Here is an 18,607-nt window from a genome sequence, read left to right on the forward strand (position 1 = left end):
CATTAAATTTCATCTGCCACATGTCCGCCCATTCCACCAGCCTGTCTATGTCCACTTTACGTCTTATCACTATCCTCCTCACTATTCACTATACTTCCAAGTTTTGCGTCACCTGAGGCCCGACCCTCCAGTACTGTCCCCATTTGGCCATTTTTCAAAGTCCTCAACGATAAACGGCATGACATTCATGTACAAATCTGCCATTACCCGATATCGACACATACGTATTATCCATCAGGGCTCACTGGACAGAATCTGGGCAGCAGGAGTCCTGATTTGTTGTATAGTGTACAGGAAAGATTCAGTAAGAGAACCAGAGGGTCAACCTACCTGGTTATTGTATAGTACTGTATAGTGCACAGGAGGCACTCAGTTTTAGAGAGCCACAGAGTGCATTTACCTGGTTATTGTATTATATTTTTAGCGCACATGAAATACTCAGTTACATGGCGTCAGCAATCAGGTGAAAATTGGCAGAGGTTTCACTTTGCCATAGGGCATTGATTTCAGTAACCCCCATCCACTGACCACATGGATGAACTTCAACAATTGTACATCCCTGTCTGGAGTAAAAATAAAATGGGGAAGGTGGCTCAATCGTGGCTAACAAGGGAAATTAGGGATAGTGTTAAATCCAAGGAAGAGGCATATAAATTGGCCAGAAAAAGCAGCAAACCTGAGGACTGGGAGAAATTGAGAATTCAGCAGAAGAGGACAAAGGGTTTAATTAGGAGGTGGAAAATAGAGTATGAGAGGAAGCTTGCTGGGTACATAAAAACTGACTGCAAAAGTTGCTATAGATATGTGAAGAGAAAAAGATTAGTGAAGGCAAACGTAAGTCCCTTGCAGTCAGATTCAGGTGAATTTATAATGGGGAACAACGAAATGGCAAACCAATTGAACAACTACTTTGGTTCCGTCTTCACAAAGGAAGACACAAATAACGTTCCGGAAATACTAGGGGACCGAGGGTCTAGCGAGAAGGAGGAACTGAAGGAAATCCTTATTAGTCAGGAAATTGATGGGATTGAAGGCCGATAAATCCCCAGGGCCTGATCGTCTGCATTGCAGAGTACTTAAGGAAGTGGCCCTAGAAATAGTGGATGCATTGGTGATCATTTTCCAACTGTCTATCGACTCTGGATCAGTTCCTATGGACTGGAGGTTAGCTAATGTAATACCACTTTTTAAGAAAGGAGGGAGAGAGAAAACGGGGAATTATAGACTAGTTAGCCTGACATCAGTAGTGGGGAAAATGTTGGAATCAATTATTAAAGATGAAATAGCAGTCTATTTGGAAAGCAGTGACAGGATCGGTCCAAGTCAGCATGGATTTATGAAAGGGAAATCATGCTTGACAAATCTAGAATTTTTTGAGGATGTAACTAGTAGAGTGGACAAGGGAGAACCAGTTGATGTGGTGTATTTGGACTTTCAAAAGGCTTTTGACAAGGTCTTACACAAGAGATTGGTATGCAAAATTAAAGCACTTGGTATTGGGGGTAATGTATTGACGTGGATAGAGAACTGGTTGGCTGACAGGAAGCAGGGAGTAGGAATAAATGGGTCCTTTTCAGAATGGCAGGCAGTGACTAGTGGGGTGCCGCAGGGCTCAGTGCTGGGACCCCAGCTATTTACAATATACATCAATGATTTAGATGAAGGAATTGAGTGTAATATCTCCAAGTTTGCAGATGATACTAAGCTGGGTGGTGGTGTGAGCTGTGAGGAGGATGCTAAGAGGCTGCAGGGTGACTTGGACAGATTAGGTGAGTGGGCAAATGCAGCATAATATGGATAAATGTGAGGTTATCCACTTTGTGGCAAAAACATGGAAGGCAGAATATTATCTGAATGGCAGATTAGGAAAAGGGGAGGTGCAACGAGACCTGGGTGTCATGGTACATCAGTCATTGAAGGTTGGCATGCAGGTGCAGCAGGCGGTGAAGAAGGCAAATGGCATGTTGGCCTTCATAGCAAGGGGATTTGAGTATAGGAGCAGAGAGGTCTTACTGCAGTTGTACTGGGCCTTGGTGAGGCCTCACCTGGAATATTGTGTTCAGTTTTGGTCTCCTAATCTGAGGAAGGATGTTCTTGCTATTGAGGGAGTGCAGCGAAGGTTCACCAGACTGATTCCCGGGATGGCAGGATTGACATATGAAGAGAGGCTGGATCGACTGGGCCTGTATTCACTGGAGTTTAGAAGAATTAGAGGGGATCTCATAGAAACATATAAAATTCTGATGGGACTGGACAGGTTAGATGCAGGAAGAATGTTCCCGATGTTGGGGAAGTCCAGAACCAGGGGTCACAGTCTAAGGATAAGTGGTAAGCCATTTAGGACCGAGATGAGGAGAAACTTTTTCACTCAGAGTTGTTAATCTGTGGAATTCTCCACCGCAAAGAGTTGTTGATGCCAGTTCGTTAGATATATTCAAGAGGGAGTTAGATATGGCCCTTACAGATAAAGGGATCAAGAGGTATGGAGAGAAAGCAGGAAAGGGGTACGGAGGTGAGTAATCAGCCATGATCTTATTGAATGGTGGTGCAGGCTCGAAGGGCCGAATGGTCTACTCCTGCACCTATTTTCTATTTCAGTAACCCCCACCCACTGACCATCATAGGGCAGTGGTTCTCAAATGTTTTTGGTTGAAGGACCTTCGAAGGACTCCATTTGAAATCGATTTGTAATCACGGACCCTCCATCTAAATTATAATATGAACTCATGAAAGTGCTACATGTATAGAGTGTTTTTATAATGCTTTTAAGCAAACCGGTATTTACTTACAGCTATCAGTGAGATGGGTGTGCCTGCTTCTCGCACCAATTCTGGGCAGTCCGCAGCAACAGATGGCCACTAAGTGCTGGACTATTTTTAAAGCACTCAGCAGGTTGGCCAAGGTGAAGGCACAGGCACCCATGCCTATGCTGCTGGAAGCACGACTCTCCGCCGCACTGGCATGTTTCTGTGCCAGCTGCACTGTGGGGTTGTACGTGTTTGCGTGAACACGTTCAGGCCCATGTTTGAAGGACCCCGCGGGCGCTCTGTCAGCACAGGGAGCGGAATCGGCTGGACCGGCAGGGGGTGCTCGTTGCAAAGTGAGTGATGTTGCCTGGACTGCAGAATTTTAGCAATGAGGGAAGATTGGATAGGTTGCAGTTGTTTTCTTTGGAACAGGAGGCTGAGGGGAGACCTAACTGAGGTGTATAAAATTAATGAGGGGCCTAGATAGATTAGATAGGAAGGACCTATTTCCCTTAGCAGAGGGGTCAATAACCAGGGGGCATAGATTTAAAGTAATTGGGGGAAGGTTTAGAGGTGATTTAAGGGGAAATATTTTTACCCAGAGGGTGGTGGGGGTCTGGACTCACTGCCTGAAAGAGTGGTATAGGCAGAAACCCTCACCACATTAAAAAAGTACTCGGATATGCATTTGGAAGTGTCGTAACCTACAAGGCTACGGACCATAAGCTGGAAAGTGTGATTCGGCTGGATAGCTTTGTCGGCCGGCGTGAACCGAAATGGATTCATTCTGTGCTGTAAATTTCTATGATTCAATGAGTGAGAGCTGTGGGCCACTGTGAGGTGGATTCTTCTCAGCCTGTAGGTATCCAGTGTACCACCTGAACTCTATAGTATGACCTGAAACTCAGCTGCTGGTAATTATAATAGCACACCATCCAACCCTGAATTCAGCACGAACCTCAACTACTGCTGGGCAGAGCACAATGTTCTGACTCTTGAACCAGTCGGAAATCTAAGCAGCAGCTTCTGCATCATGCTGGATCCTGAATGGGTCGAAACCCAGCCACATATTCACCAATTGCCCCTCTGTCCCCAGACTCCTTTCATCGTCCAAGCTCCTTTTGTAGGGCTTCACACAATGGGAGTCTCTGAATGTCAAAATCCAGTCAGTATCTACTTGGGAGAGCATTGCGGCACGTTAGCAAGGCCAGAGGGTTGAAATCAGGCCATACTGAGTAACCATTGTGTTAAATTTTGATGAGTGAGGCTTTAATCCACAGGCTAACACAGGTTTCAGTGACATATTCCTCAGCGTCACAACAGCAACACACCCTTGCTCTCCCTCCCCGCCCCGTCTAAAAATTAGCACCGTGCTGGGCAATGACAGTTCCAGATGGGACAAATGCAGAGTTACCACACTTTGGAAAAAAAACCATTGGGGGTTTATTGGTTTACATTAGAACCAGTCATTACAAAAGCATTCTGTATAAACAGACATAGAAAATAAACCATGTAGTGAACAGCGAAGGAAAAATACATTCAACTTCTCATTGTGCCTAGTCCTGGTTGTCTCTCTCTGAAAGAGGCCAGGACCAATCAATAATAAAAAGTATTAATTATACAGAAAGCATACATCAATGCTTGGAATGTGTTCGACAGGCACTTGTGTCACAGTACTGAGCCTGCACCTTCTCAACAGTTTCTTGTACAATGGAAGCCAACTCTCAAAAGCCTAAATTACTAGGCCGGTGTTGGAAACAAGAGTTTTAAGGCAGTGAGCGCATGGCTGCCATAAAAATACATGAGAAAAATCGATTTATTTTTAAAAAGGAAGGGGGGAGGGGGGAAAAACTACAAAATAAATAAATTCAAATGTTTTTGTGTTTTTAAATTACGTTTTTTTTATTTAAATAAAATAACTGAAGAGTAAAGTTACAAAAACCCTCGTCATTGTAGTATAATATATTAAACTGTGGAAACGAAAATAAGGAAAGGAAAAAAACCTCACAATCTTAAGATTAATAAGATCATAATTTAAACATAAAAGAAAAATATATTTCTATGGTTCGTCATTGTGATAAATACAAACAAAAATGCATATGTTTGGCAATAAATATGTTTTTGATAAGTTAAATAAGCAATTTTTTGTATGTATGTATGTATGTGTGTGTAGGTGTGCCGTGACAAGCAATATTTTAAAATCCTTTTTAAACGTTCTGCTGAATTTTTAAAAAAATTAAAAAAAAGAAAATTAACTAACTTGGCACATAGTCCAAGGCTGCAGACTAGTTGGTTAAACTATTTCTCTCACTCTCCCCCCCACTCTGGAGATGGAAGGCTGACCATCAAAAGCTATTCTTTTTCTGAAGAAACTTTCACTGTCCTCGCCTACCCCTCCCCCTAAAAAGAGAATTATTAGTCATTTTGTCCACTAGGTGCTGAACAGTTTAAAAACAAGACAGCCAGAATCGTATCAACAGCACCCCCATATGTAAATAAAAAGTCACCAGATATTGTCCATCCCAGGCCAGCTAATCCCCACCCCCACTTCCCATTTAAAAAAAACATTCACATCTCCCTTGTCCTACACATCTTGTCACAATCTGCGTCCGTTCACGATTAATGGAAGCAATCAAGACAACGCTTGTTCAATTCAGTCCCTGGGGTTGATGAATTGTCGCTACGTAAAAGAATTCTGATGGAGGGGCGGGGTGAGGAGGCAGGGGGAAGGTGGGGCAGAGGGAGACAGGGTGTCTCCCGATGCCTAGCCCATTTTGCCTCCAGAACCGACAACAATAGCATCAGGCAAAAATTTTAGTCAGCTCTGTGTTGACCCTCCCTTGTGCAAAGACACTCATTTGGTGCTGCCATTGCAGAGAGGTGCAGCAACTGAAAGGGGAAAAGAGGGAGAAAGCACGTTACTGCTAAAGGGATATCAGATGCAAATTTATGCTACATTAAAGATCTGTTTTGGCAAATGATGGGTAATTACACCATTCAATTCTCTTTAAATAGTATTCTCTTCAAAGATTCTTAATCAACACTTAAGAACTTTATGAACAGGCAGATAGGTAGCTGTTTGACATCAAATTCACTTCAGGTCCTGTCACAAAGTGCCTCAACTCAACTGGGCCAATCCAATCAGACAGTCCAAACCTACCACAGTTTATCCCAGGATGACCCTTCCCACCAAATCCCAAATTGCTGGGCTATTAAGTAGATATAGAGGAGGGAAAAAAAAAACGGCCATTTTGATTTCCAAAGATTGAATTACTTATTAAAAAATGAGAGAGTGTGCAGTCATTGCTGTACCCCTGCTATCACAGTGAAAACTCAAGAATAAACATGTTGTAAGACACGATATGTAGCTGGCAAGTTTGGGTTTGGCAAGTCAATTCTAACCTTTGCACAAGTCAAAAGCTGGTTAACTGGACCAAGAAATAAAGGTTCATCTTAAATGCTTGCTCAGATTAAGGCTACATTTGCTTCTTCCAGCGTTGGGGAAGGAAGGTAGGCCGAGTTAGTCATCCGAGATGGACAGTCTGCTGAAGATGGGAAGACGCTTGCTGAGATCAAGGGTGGGAGACTCAGAGCCGCTCACACTCCCGGAACTGCTCAGGTAGTCATCGGACATAGAGTCTGGAGGGCTGGGGGGAGGCTCAAAGAGCTGGGGAGATTCAGCCAAAGGTCGGAGCAGGAATGAAGTAGGAGAATGGGCGCCATTGTTGGACGCCATCGGAACTTGGATCCCCATGCTGGGCGCGAAGAGACTGGCCAGCTCCTGGCTCGAGTAGGTGAAGGGGTTGCTGGCACAGTCGGGCAGGGTGGGGGAGGAGCTCAGGTCTTCTGCACTGAAGATGGGGGGAGGGGTTATCGAGGTGGGACTGTCCAGCAGCCCGCTGGAGGAACTGGAGAAGCCAGAGAAGCTGTAGCTATGTTGCAGGCGAGGCCTGTCCATCTTGTTGGAAGAGGAGAGCGGGAGGTGGTGCTGGTCATGCCCGGGGGACATGCGCCTTTCCTCAGCGTTGTGGATGAAGTGGCAGCGGGGTCCGTAGGGGCAAAATCCGATGGTGTGGAAGGTGCGGCAGAGCTCAGTCTTGTACTTGGGGTGCCGGGCCAGGCTCCTCAGCTCGTGGATGCCGTGGGCGAACTGGCACTTGTCGCCGTACTTACACGACCCGTTCTCCTCGAACGGGCGGCACAGCTCCGTCTTATAGCGGCTGGAGTTGACCTGGCTCTGGGGTTTCTGAAGGCCAGTCTCGGAGAAGGAGCGGTCCCGGAACTTGTTCTCCTTGTTGGCCACAGCGGTGCTGGTCTGGTCCAGCTTGAGGCTGTTGAGGAGCTGGTTCTGGTTGAACTTGGAGTTAGCGTTGGCGAGAGTCACTGAATGTCGCCTCTGATAGTCTATCAGTGTCGGGGTCCCGACCGCCTTCCTGTCCAGCAGGGGCACAGAGCTACCTGCATTGATGTTGTTGTAGCTAATCATTTTATTCTGGATGAGGGGGGAAACAAAAAATATCACTTTAGAGTTAACAGAGAATGTACAGCACAGAAACAGGCCATTCGGCCCAACCAATCCATGCCATTGTTTATGCTCCACAAGCCTTCTCCCACCTTACTTCATCAAACCCTATCAGCACATCCTTCTATTCCTTTCTCCCTCATGTGTTTATTTAGCTTCCTCTAAAATGCATCTAGACTATTCGCCTCAACCACTGCTTGTTGTATCAAGTTCCACGTTCTAACCACTATCCGAGTGAAGGAAGTTTCTCCTGAATGCCTTAAATTTATGAGTGACTATCTTATATTTATGGCCCCTAGTTTTGGCCTCTTCCACAAGCGGAAACCCTCTACATCTACCCCAATCGAGCCACTTCATAATTTTAAAGAACTCTGTTAGGTCACCCCTTAAGCCTTCTCTTTTCTAAAGAAACGAGACCCAGCCTGTTCAGTCTGTGCCGATAGTTATTACAGGCTAAGGGCAGCGACCACTTTAGGGTGTCAGGAACAAGCACAGGACAAGAGGGCGGAATGAATTTGACGTCATGAATAGAAACACGACAAAATCTTGTTTACATTTACCAGGCAAGAAATGGACTGCGGTTAATTGGGCGGAAGTAGGCACCAGTGCAGTGTGTTACTCACACAACGGCAATGAAAGGTAAGCTACCGGTGGTTTGTAGACCGTTTTAGACTGGAGATTTCACCCACTAGGTGCTATTCTCACCTGGGAGTCACTAAGCCAGTGTCTCTCCCACCCACCTACCCCTCCTCTCTCTAACATATCGAATCACACCGGGGCACCCCACAGAACCCTAACCAAAAACCTCTACCCAACCGTGCCTTGTCCCAGACTGAATCATGCCATTTCCAGCAAAACCTGGGAGGGAAAAGATCCGGAGACAGAAAGCATTAACAAAACCGAAAAAGATACAAAGCTGGGACAGAGCGCTGCGATTGGAGACTGCAAGGGGTGATTTGGGAGAATGGTCTACCTTTTTAAATGGTGTTGCATGTGGCCCTGTCGATGGTGCAGCTCCTCGGCTGCAGTTTTGAAGCAGCTCCCGGTGGCCTCGCCTTATGCTGGCGTTGAGGTGGGTCGGGCAATGGTTTGAGGGACAGCAAGGTTAGTGGGGAGGAGGCGCGGGAGCCGGGACAACCCCAGACACAAAAGCCGGACAGAAATTCCAATTCAGAACCTCGCCACGTTCCAAATCAGAAGATCAACGTTCCAAATCAGAACCCCCAAACATCAAGGCAACACTCCCCATCGGGGATCAAGAGCCCTCCCATTCACCACTTTAAATATATAGAAAAATTAATGCAAAGCCAGTTTTGGGAGAAATTAAATAATGGATTACAGTATAAACACATCCAACAGGAAAAATTCCACAGAAGCGCCTAAACAGGACTGAGAAACAGCCATAGTAAAACTGAGCAACAGGTCATTCTAAAAACCAGTAAAGTCGCAGAAAATCTGTTGCGGCAAAAACAAATAAAACTCGGGAGGAAAAGCACCAAGTTTTTTAAACAAATATAATTAACGCGGGCGGCTGTTTTTTTTTGTACACAGGGACTGAGCACTGCCTCAGAAAGTGGGTGAATAAAAAAAAAACCCAAGTCGGCGTTTAAGTTTCAGACTGATAGACCGGGAGCGTTTAAAGTTGCAGCGTGTTGTTTGTTATAACCGTGCCGATTCCCCTCACTCACTCACTCGACACGGCTCAAAAGTTGCAAGTGTGGTCTTTCTTTTACCTTGCACAAAACTTCTCCAATATCGTAGAAACACGAGACGAACTTGGTAGACATGGCGATGTGTCCGGGTTAGCACAGGAGGGCGATGCAGCTGCGAGAGGGAGATCGGCGGCCGGGGAACGGATCAGATCGACTCACCGCCCCCCCCACACCAGCCCCCCAACTTACAGCAAGTCTCCGGCTGCTATTATTTCCCCTTCGCTCTCTCCCTCGGCTGCAAGCCTCCCACTCGCCCCGCAGACTTTTAGCAACTCGCAATCCGACATCACCCATAAATAATTTCCCTTCCCCCCGTAGGCGGAACCCTGGTATTTAAATCAGCCAAGCTTGTGGTTTCTTGAAAAAAAACTCCTTGACTGACAGTAACTGCACCCACCAGCAAGACTTTGTTTATAAACCCTCCCCCCACCCAAAAAAAATCAACACTTTAAAGCAAGTTTTAAAAAAACTTTCTCTTAAAAGTTTGGCAAGTGTTTTTTTTAAGTAAAACTTTGCATTGGACAAATAAGATGATTTATTTTATATAACACACACACAATGACATCACTGAGAAAACCCAAGTTGGTTACTAATTGATAAGATTTTTTTAAATTCTAGTTGGGTTTTTTTTGGGCGGGATTTGGAGCGAGTTGCTGAGCTCCAAAAGGATTGGATCTGGAGAACGAAAGGAGCAACTGCGAAATGTTTGAGCAAGGAAGCGGAGAACATGTCTTGTTTTAAAGCCCTTTCTGCTTTTTGGGGGATTTTTTAATCTGGCCTGGAGATTGCACAATAGAATGGGTTAATAATGGCTGTGTCTTTAATACTTGTTTTCATTTTTGTCAATGGAAGTTGACATTTGAGAGCAAATGGTTTGTGAAACTATTTATAAAAGCTTAGGTTAAGGGGTCTGCTGTGCGTTTTTTTAAGTATTTGCAACGCCTGATGTCGACTGGCCGTGTTCTGGCACTCGCTTCCGACTGATTTGCATTGTGCGCGGCTTATCATCTGTAACAGATGGTTGCAATTTCAGTCTGTTGCAACGGGTTTTGGCGGGAGAGAGCACATGGCGCTAAAGGGTCTTTTTTTTGCTGGGGAAGGGGTCTAGGAACAAGACAGGGACACCGGGGGCGCTGAGTGTTAAAATCAAATATTGACTTTCATTTGAGTGAAACGGCAAACGATCTTTTTCTAAAGTCTTAAGGGAAAGGGGCAACTGTCCCCGCTGTTAATCATAAACCAAATAAACCCCTGGATTAAAAAAAAGGAGGCTGATTAAAACCTGCTGACTGAAGAGGGGGGAACACACTTTATATTAGGTGATAGGCTGTTTTCCTTTCCCCTGTCCTATAAGCAGAGGATTGCCGCAAGTTTTGAAATTAAAAAACAGCAGGGAGAATTCCGATTCATTACACAGTGAGTTTTAAAGTTTTAAAACTTAACCAACTCCAAATGGCTCCACATGACGCCAATTTCCTGCTAAATTCAATGCAAACGCCCGTCAGATTAGCAACAACAAAAAAAAGCACTTTTACTTCCAACTTCAATAAACAGATCACCCCAGTACGGATTTTTTTTTTTAAACACAAAATTACTCAAGTTGTGTGTGTGTGTGTGTGTTTTATTTTAATTTTCTCTCGCCCGACTCGTGTTCATAAAAGTCACGTTGAAACTGAAATGACAAACAACCGTGGCAACACTGGGGAGAGAGAAAAGTTACAAAACGGTGCTGTCTTCAACCCGCACTGTGGGTAAATAGGGAACAGAATCGCGTTCAAACCCAAACTCTTTAATCCCATCCACACGTGGCTATTCAACACAGAGAAAGCTGCATCTCCCCCCACCCATTAGAGGTGGAACTCTCCTGTAACTTTTTTTAATATAAATTTTCTATTTGTTCAGAAACGATTCAGCGACCTACACATGCAAGGTCCCCACCCCCCCCCCCAACGATAAATCGAAATAACCACATATGTCGCGAGACTGGGTTCCCTTTTGAAAGTTATTTTTTGAAGTTTTTTTACCTTATCGGCCACTGGGATATATTTTGAAGGAGCTCCAATCCCAAGACAATCTTTTTAGATTCATCTGAGGGAGTGAAACTGCTCCTTGTACTGGCGTCTCTCTCCATGTGCTGTGTGTGCGTGCGTATGTCTAATGTTGCTGGAGCTTTTGGTCTGATTTTTTTTCTCTCCTTGGCTGCAGGCAGGGGAGGTCCTTGGAATGGCGTGTTGTTCCACTTCCTGTGCTCACACACACTGTAAACAATTCCAGCACTTTCCCATCAGGCCTCGTTTTGCTTTTCTTCCAGTCGGAATTCTTTGCAGGAAAGTTTTCACATTTTTTTAAGACACTGCTGCCCCCCCTCTCTCTCTCCATCGCCTGCTTTTAATTAAAGGAACTGTTTTTTTTGGTATCAGCCGTGGCTCAGTGGGCAGCACTCTCGCCTCTGAGTCAGCAGAATGTGGCTTCATAGTGCCACTCCAGAGAATCCAGGCTGACACTCCCAGTGCAGTGCTGAGGGAGTGCTGCACTGTCGGAGGTGCCGTCTTTAGGATGAGACGTTAAACCGAGGCCCCGTCTGTCCTCTCAGGTGGATGTAAAAGATCCCATGGCACTATCGGAGAGCAGGGGAGTTATCCCCGGTGTCCTGGGCCAATATTTATCCCTCAATCAACATAACAAAAAAACATATTATCTGGTCATTATCACATTGCTGTTTGTGGGAGCTTGCTGTGTGCAAATTGACTGCCACGTTTCCCACAGTACAACAGTAACTACACCCCAAAAGTACTTCATTGGCTGTAAAGCGCTTTGAGATGACCGGTGGTCGTAAAAAGCGCTTTTTAAATGCAAACCTTATTTTTATTTTTTAATTTATTGTTGTATGTGGAATCTTGCTGTGCTCAAATTGGCTACTGTGTTTCGTGCATTGCAACAGTGACTACATTCCAGAAATACTTCACTAGTTGCCTTGAAATGCAAATTCTGACTCTCCTTTTCCTCACCGGGGTTGGCCCGTGTTGGGATGCGGTTCCATTGGTGCTGGCGGTCCATGCCTCCCTTGCCCAAGGGAGCTGCTTGGCTGAACTCCACACCTATATGTTCTCGCAGGAGGGAGAGGAGTGGGTTGACGGGCAGCCGAATAGGGGGTCCTGGGTAAAACTGCGGATCATGCGGAAAAGCTGCATACAGTCGCTGGATTGGTGTCACTTAAGTGATACTGTGGTATGATTAACGCAGCGTGTAAAACAGGCCTCTTTCTTCATGCATTTTAAGAAAGAAAAAAAAGACTTGCATTTATATAGCGCCTTTCACGACCACCGGATGTCCCAAAGCACTTTACAGCCAATGAAGTACTTTTGGAGTGTAGTCACTGTTGTAATGTGGGGAATTTTACTGCACCTTTGTGTTTTAATGGATGGAGGGGTGTGAATATGTTTCATGCTCGGGACCGCAAGAATTCTTAATCCAGATCTGAACACTGGATAGTCAGGAACGGGAGCCATGCCTGATTACTCCCCCCGCCCGAGTCATCACAACTAACTTAACGCAGGTCAAGGGGGATCTTCCTACGGCTCATTTCCACACCAGGCTCTGCATAGTTCCTAGCGATTGGGTGCACTGCCTTCTGACTGTATCCTGCTTCCAGATACCTGGAATTTCAGAATCGTTAAAATGGTCTGAATTCCAGGGCTGTCGGGAGGTATTCCAGTAGTCAGGAAAAATATTTTTTTTAAATAGGGAGCGTTGCCAGAAAACAGTAATTACTTTCTATCTGCTGCTCTTGACTCACTCGAGATGGGTGGAATACAACGCCCCCACCACCTCCACCCCCACCGCGCCACCACATGGGATCTCCGGACTAGAATACAGGCTATCATAATATACTGGGTCTGTGATGCAGGCAAGTTCAGTCTTCAATCGCCCCACCATTGCGGGCCATGCCTTCAGCTGCCCGGGCCCTAAAGTCTGGCACTCCCTCGCTAAACCTCTCCGCCTCTCTACCTTTATTCTCCTTCAAGGCGCTCCTTAAAACCTACCTCTTTGACCAAGCTTTTGGTCACCTGTGCTAATTTCTACTTTTGCATCATCATCATAGGCAGTCCCTCAGAATCGAAGAGAACTCCCAAAGTGAGTTCTTTGGTGGCTGAACAGTCCAATACGAGAGCCACAGACCCTGTTACAGGTGGGACAGACATTCGTCAGGGGAAGGGGTCAGTGGGGCTGGTTTACCGCGCGCTCCTTCCGCTGCCTGCGCTTGATCTCTTCATGCTCTTTGCGTTGAGACTTGAAGAGCTCAACGTCCTCCCTGATGCACTTTCTCCACCTCGGGCGGTCTTTGGCCAGAGTCTCCCAGGTGTCAGTGGTGATGTCGCACTTTACCAGGGAGGCTTTGAGGGTGTCCTTATAACGTTTCCGCTGCCCACCTTTGGCTCGTTTACCAATATACCTTTTGCAGCTTGGTGTCAAATGTATTTGTTTTGTCTTAGAAATAGAAACATAGAAAATAGGTGCAGGAGCAGGCCATTCAGCCCTTCTAGCCTGCACCGCCATTCAATGAGTTCATGGCTGAACATGAAACTTCAGTACCCCATTCCTGCTTTCACGCCATACCCCTTGATCCCCCGAGTAGTAAGGACTTCATCTAACTCCCTTTTGAATATATTTAGTGAATTGGCCTCAACTACTTCCTGTGGTAGAGAATTCCACAGGTTCACCACTCTCTGGGTGAAGAAGTTTCTCCTTATCTCGGTCCTAAATGGCTTACCCCTTATCCTTAGACTGTGACCCCTGGTTCTGGACTTCCCCAACATTGGGAACATTTTTCCTGCATCCAACCTGTCCAAACCTGTCAGAATTTTAAACGTTTCTATGAGGTCCCCTCTCACTCTTCTGAACTCCAGTGAATACAAGCCCAGTTGATCCAGTCTTTCTTGATAGGTCAGTCCCATCATCCCGGGAATCAGTCTGGTGAATCTTCGCTGCACTCCCTCAATAGCAAGAATGTCCTTCCTCAAGTTAGGAGACCAAAACTGTACACAATACTCCAGGTGTGGCCTCACCAAGGCCCTGTACAACTGTAGCAACACCTCCCTGCCCCTGTCTTATAACACCTTGGGGCTTTTACCTATGTTAAAGACATATAAATACAAGCTATATAAATACAAGTTGTTGTTGTTAAAACCTATATCTTTGACCAAACTTTTGGTCTCTTTATGTGGCTCAGTGTCAAATTTTGTTTGATAACGCTCCTGTAATGCAGCTTGGGACGTTTTACTAGATTTTTATAACGAATAAATGAAAATGTTCAACGAAAATGAAAAAAAACCCACACACGCACAATTGTTTTGTTAATGTCCCTGTGACTTTTCTCCAGGGTTTTGCTCGCAGCACTATCCTGGAGATTTATCTTCAATTCTTGGAGCCTCGAGGGTTGGCAACCCCACTTATGTTCAACAACTGAAAAAGAGAGAAGATTGCTGCTGCAGTGAGAGGGAGGAGTTGGGAAAAGTACCCACCCTGGTCGGTTAAAATATTGTTTAGCCATTCCAGCATTTTAGTGCCGTCTGGCAAGATGTGAGATTTTCACCCTGTGCTCAATCCAAGTGTAAGAAAGAGCCAGCAGCACAAATAATAGTTCTCACCTTCCACAGGGGGCTTCGGGCTGGAGAGAGCACTCCGAGCTGCAGAGTACGACCGAGTACAGGCCTGTCACTGGAAGTCATTTGGGACGAGCAAATAAGAGTGTCTGACAACAACAACAACTTGTATTTATATAACGCCTTTAACGGAGTGAAACATCCCAAGGCACTTCACATGAGTTTTAAGATAAATTTGATACCGAGCCACATAAGAAATTACGACAGATGACCAAAAGCTTGGTCAAAGAGGCAGGTTTTAAGGAGCGTCTTAAAGGAGGGAAGAGAGGTGGAGAGGTTTAGGCAGGGAGTTCCAGAGCTTTAGGCCGAGGCAACAGAAGGCCCGGCCACCGATGGTGGAGCGATCATAATCAGGGATGATCAAGAGGACAAAATTTGAGGAGTGCAGACATCTCGCGGGGTTGTGAGGCTGAAGGACATTACAGAGATAGGGAGGGGCAAGAGGAATGCTTGAGTGTGACAATGCCGAGGAGAAGAAAGCAGCATCGCAGAAGGACCCAAGTAATGGGTGGCATGAAGCGGAAAAGGTGGGGGAAGGAGAGTTACTTCAGCTACGTCTCCAAGGCGATGAAGCAGGTTCACCCTGACACCAGCATCTCCGCCAAGGCCACGAGCATCGTGAACCCCTTTGTGAATGATATTTTCCAGGGCCTGGTGGGTGAGGCTTCCCGCCCCGGCCCATTACAACAAGCGCCCGGGAGGTCCAGCCCAACATGCGCCTGGTGCTGCCCGTGTCGCGAGGGGCAAAGGTCAAGTACACCGGCTCCAAGTAAAACTCCGCAATGTACTGAAAACAAAACGCACCACTGCAGGTGTGAGGTATGATTTATTTCTGTAGCATATTGGAAAACAAAAAAGAAATCTACAAAAATATTTTTAAAAATGGGCCTTGCGAAATGTTTGGTGTGTCTCCCAGATCGGGGGGGCACTTGACCTCATGTTTATTTGTTTACTCTAAAAGAGTTGCAGCATATTGGCAGCTGTAAGGTAATCATCCGTGAGTATGCTCACAGGTTTGTGGAAACATAGAAACATAGAAAATAGGTGCAGGAGTAGGCCATTCAGCCCTTCGAGCCTGCACCAACATTCAATAAGATCATGGCTGATCATTCACCTCAGTACCCCTTTCCTGCTTTCTCTCCATATCCCTCGATCCCTTTAGCTACAAGGGCCATATCTAACTCCCTCTTGAATATATCCAATGAACTGGCATCAACAACTCTCTGCGGCAGGGAATTCCACAGATTAACAACTCTCTGAGTGAAGAAGTTTCTCCTCATCTCGGTCCTAAATGGCTTACCACTTATCCTTAGACTATGTCCCTGGTTCTGGACTTCCCCAACATTGGGAACATTCCTCCTGCATCTAACCTGTCCAGTCCCATCAGAATTTTATATGTTTCTATGAGATCCCCTCTCATTCTTCTAAACTCCAGTGAATACAGGCCCAGTCGATCCAGTCTCTCCTCATATGTCAGTCCTGCCATTCCAGGAATAAGTCTGGTGAACCTTCGCTGCACTCCCTCAATAGGAGGCGGGGGTCCCCAATGAAGTGCTCTCTACGTGGGAGTCCTCCCTCTATTGGGGATTTGGCCTGGAGGGTGTTGCAAGGAGCAGTCCCATGCAATAAGTTTTTAAGTCGGTTCACGGGCTCCCAGGCCGTCTGTAATTTTTTGCGGTCTGGAGGGGTCAGTGTTCCATGTATATGTTGTATGTGTGAGGTTGCAGCCCCTATTCCACTACTCGAAGGGGCTGCTCCTCAAATTCTGGCTGCACTTCAGTCCCACGCTCCTGATCTTTGGGCACCCTGTGCGGAGGGGCGTGGGCAGATCGGAAGCCTCCTCGTAGGACTGCTCCTGGGCATGGCCAAGGTGCGCATTAACAGGTCCAGGTAGCGGGCGGTTGAGGGGGTCATTCAGCCCGACTGCCTGCCTCTCTTCCGCGGTTACATTCGCGCCGGAGTGTCCCTGGGGATGGAGCACGCGGTGTCCACCGGTACGCTCATGGCCTTCCACGAGAGGTGGGCGCCGGAGGGACTGGAGTGCATCATCACCTCCGGCATCCAACTTTTGATTTGGTTTAAGTTTCCATTAAAGTTTTATTTGGAAATTTGTGGGTTCTAGTGCCCTTGCCAAAAGGGACATTTGATTTAATGTTCTACTTTAAAATAGTTGTAGAGCTGTTGAGTTGTGAGTGGCTTAGCAAGTCATGTGATGTTCACAAGACTCAATAAAACCCCAGTCAGTTGGGTCTAGGTCATCCACGATGAGGCATGCAGTTGTGGGCCTAGTTGTGGCAGAGCAGGTCTCCAGTCGTCGTGGTTAACCCTTGCCACTGGATAAAGGCCTAGCTCTGTCGAGCCCGTGTGGTGGCTGATGTGCAACGGTCACCACACGTTAAAAAAACCCATGCACAGGCATCTTCCACCCCCTCAATTGGAGTTCAGGACTGGAACATTGGGTCCTTCATTAAAACATCTGTGAACTCTTGTGGAAGCAAGTCATCCTCGTTCGAGGGACCGCCAATGATGATGAGTTGATGAACTGGTAATGTGTAGTGTGATTGTTAAACCTTTGTTAATAAACCAACTAGTTTTTAGTAGCAATGTGTTACTATGAATTCTTAAGCAAAGAACCCATGAAGCAAATACATTACAGCAGCAATACGCCAAGTAAACCCAGTAACAACACTGGAGACCAACAGACTCTGGTGCTGATTGTGAACGGGTTTCCTGTCTGGCGGAGATCAGTGACTGACCCGCCCCGAGTACAATTCGGGTGACTCTTTCTCAGCCCACTATGTCACTGAGCTGGTCTGTAATCATTGTCTCTCACTTCCTGCCGCTATCACCATGACACGATTGTTTCCCCAGCTCTTGGACACTCTGCATGTTTCCATCGTCTGTATAAGGTCCTCGTCGGTTACTGACTGTACGGTGCGGTGGCTGAGCAATTTATTCCGACCGAACTACAGTGTTGATCCACCCCCCCCCGCCCCACACATACTGCAGCCCATTAGAAGATGGTCAGTGTCTGAGAGGGAGGGGGCGGCATTGGTGCGAGGAATTATGATGTGGTGGGTGCCTGAACGTGCCCACTGATGCCCTATTTAACTGCATCCTGTCAAAGCTGGAGATGGTGTAGATACAGAGAAACTATTTCCTCTGGTAGGGGAATCCACAGCAAGCGGCCACAATCTTAAAATAAGTGCTTGGCCGTTTGGGGGTGAAATCGGAAAACAAAGGGTAGTGGTAATTTGGAACTGACTCTCTCAAAAGGCTGTGGATGCTGGGGTTCAATTGGAGCTTTCAAGATGGATAGATCTTTGCTGGATCAATGTATCGAGGGACATGGAGCAAAAGCGGAGTTGAAGAACATGGTTTCACTTACAAGGCCCGAGTTCGGATAACAAGTGATTGAATTGCCAGACTGCTGCTCCGCGCTGACCTATCTGAACCAGAGGTGAGGGCGGGGGCAAGGTCATGACGGGAGCAAGGTGACAAAAGTGACCAATGATTTCAGGACAAGATGAGAAAGAGCACCGACACACCTACCTGTTCAAGCCCGAATTCAGCAATGGTCTATCCTCATGGCACCCTCCCTTTCCACTCCGATCGGAAAGCAAACAGACTCTTCATTACCCGAATGGATGGTTCTTGACTGCCTGTCAAACCACCCTTCTTCCCGTCCCTAATATTTTGATAACTAATGAACAAAAATGTTCAATGTGAATGAAAAAGAACCATCATTATTTTTTCATGCCTCAATGACCTTTTTCCCGGGTTGTTTGCAGCAGAGATCAATCTTTCATTCCTGGAGACTCCTGGGCAATCCTGGAGGGTTGGTGACCCTAGAAGTTGGAGCGGGAGTCAGCGCTCTCACAACCCCCTCCTGCCTCCCCCCCGTGACCAATGTGAGCAGTGCAGGCCTGGAAGGAGCTTTGCTGCCTGCCCTCCATCTGTGGT

At 46.3% G+C, this 18,607-nt stretch overlaps 1 protein-coding gene across 2 annotated transcripts; it reads right to left on the bottom strand.

Annotated features, from left to right (window-relative positions):
* Nucleotides 1–4,166: 4,166 nt before the first annotated feature.
* LOC139263164 (mRNA decay activator protein ZFP36L1-like) lies at nt 4,167–11,304 on the bottom strand. Of its 2 annotated transcripts, none has more exons than XM_070878819.1 (2): nt 11,006–11,304; nt 4,167–7,239 (listed from the first exon to the last, which is right to left on the bottom strand). In XM_070878819.1, exon 2 carries the CDS (start codon nt 7,231–7,233, stop codon nt 6,268–6,270), a length of 966 nt encoding a protein of 321 aa, XP_070734920.1. In that variant the 5' UTR covers nt 7,234–7,239; nt 11,006–11,304; the 3' UTR covers nt 4,167–6,267. The 2 variants fall into 2 exon arrangements, with proteins under 2 accessions (XP_070734920.1, XP_070734919.1); XM_070878818.1 differs by lacking the exon at nt 11,006–11,304 and adding an exon at nt 9,003–9,369.
* Nucleotides 11,305–18,607: the final 7,303 nt, after the last annotated feature.

This window comes from Pristiophorus japonicus, chromosome 4 (genome assembly GCF_044704955.1).
Source record: "Pristiophorus japonicus isolate sPriJap1 chromosome 4, sPriJap1.hap1, whole genome shotgun sequence".
Taxonomy (NCBI): Eukaryota; Metazoa; Chordata; class Chondrichthyes; family Pristiophoridae; genus Pristiophorus; species Pristiophorus japonicus.

Excerpts from the sequence above, each read along its gene's own strand:
- LOC139263164 (XM_070878818.1), bottom strand. The coding sequence starts at position 9,056 with ATGTCTACCAAGTTCGTCTCGTGTTTCTACGATATTGGAGAAGTTTTG. Across the intron at positions 7,240-9,002 it reads TTGGAGAAGTTTTGTGCAAG|AATAAAATGATTAGCTACAA; the intron begins GTAAAAGAAAGA and ends CCCCTCATCCAG.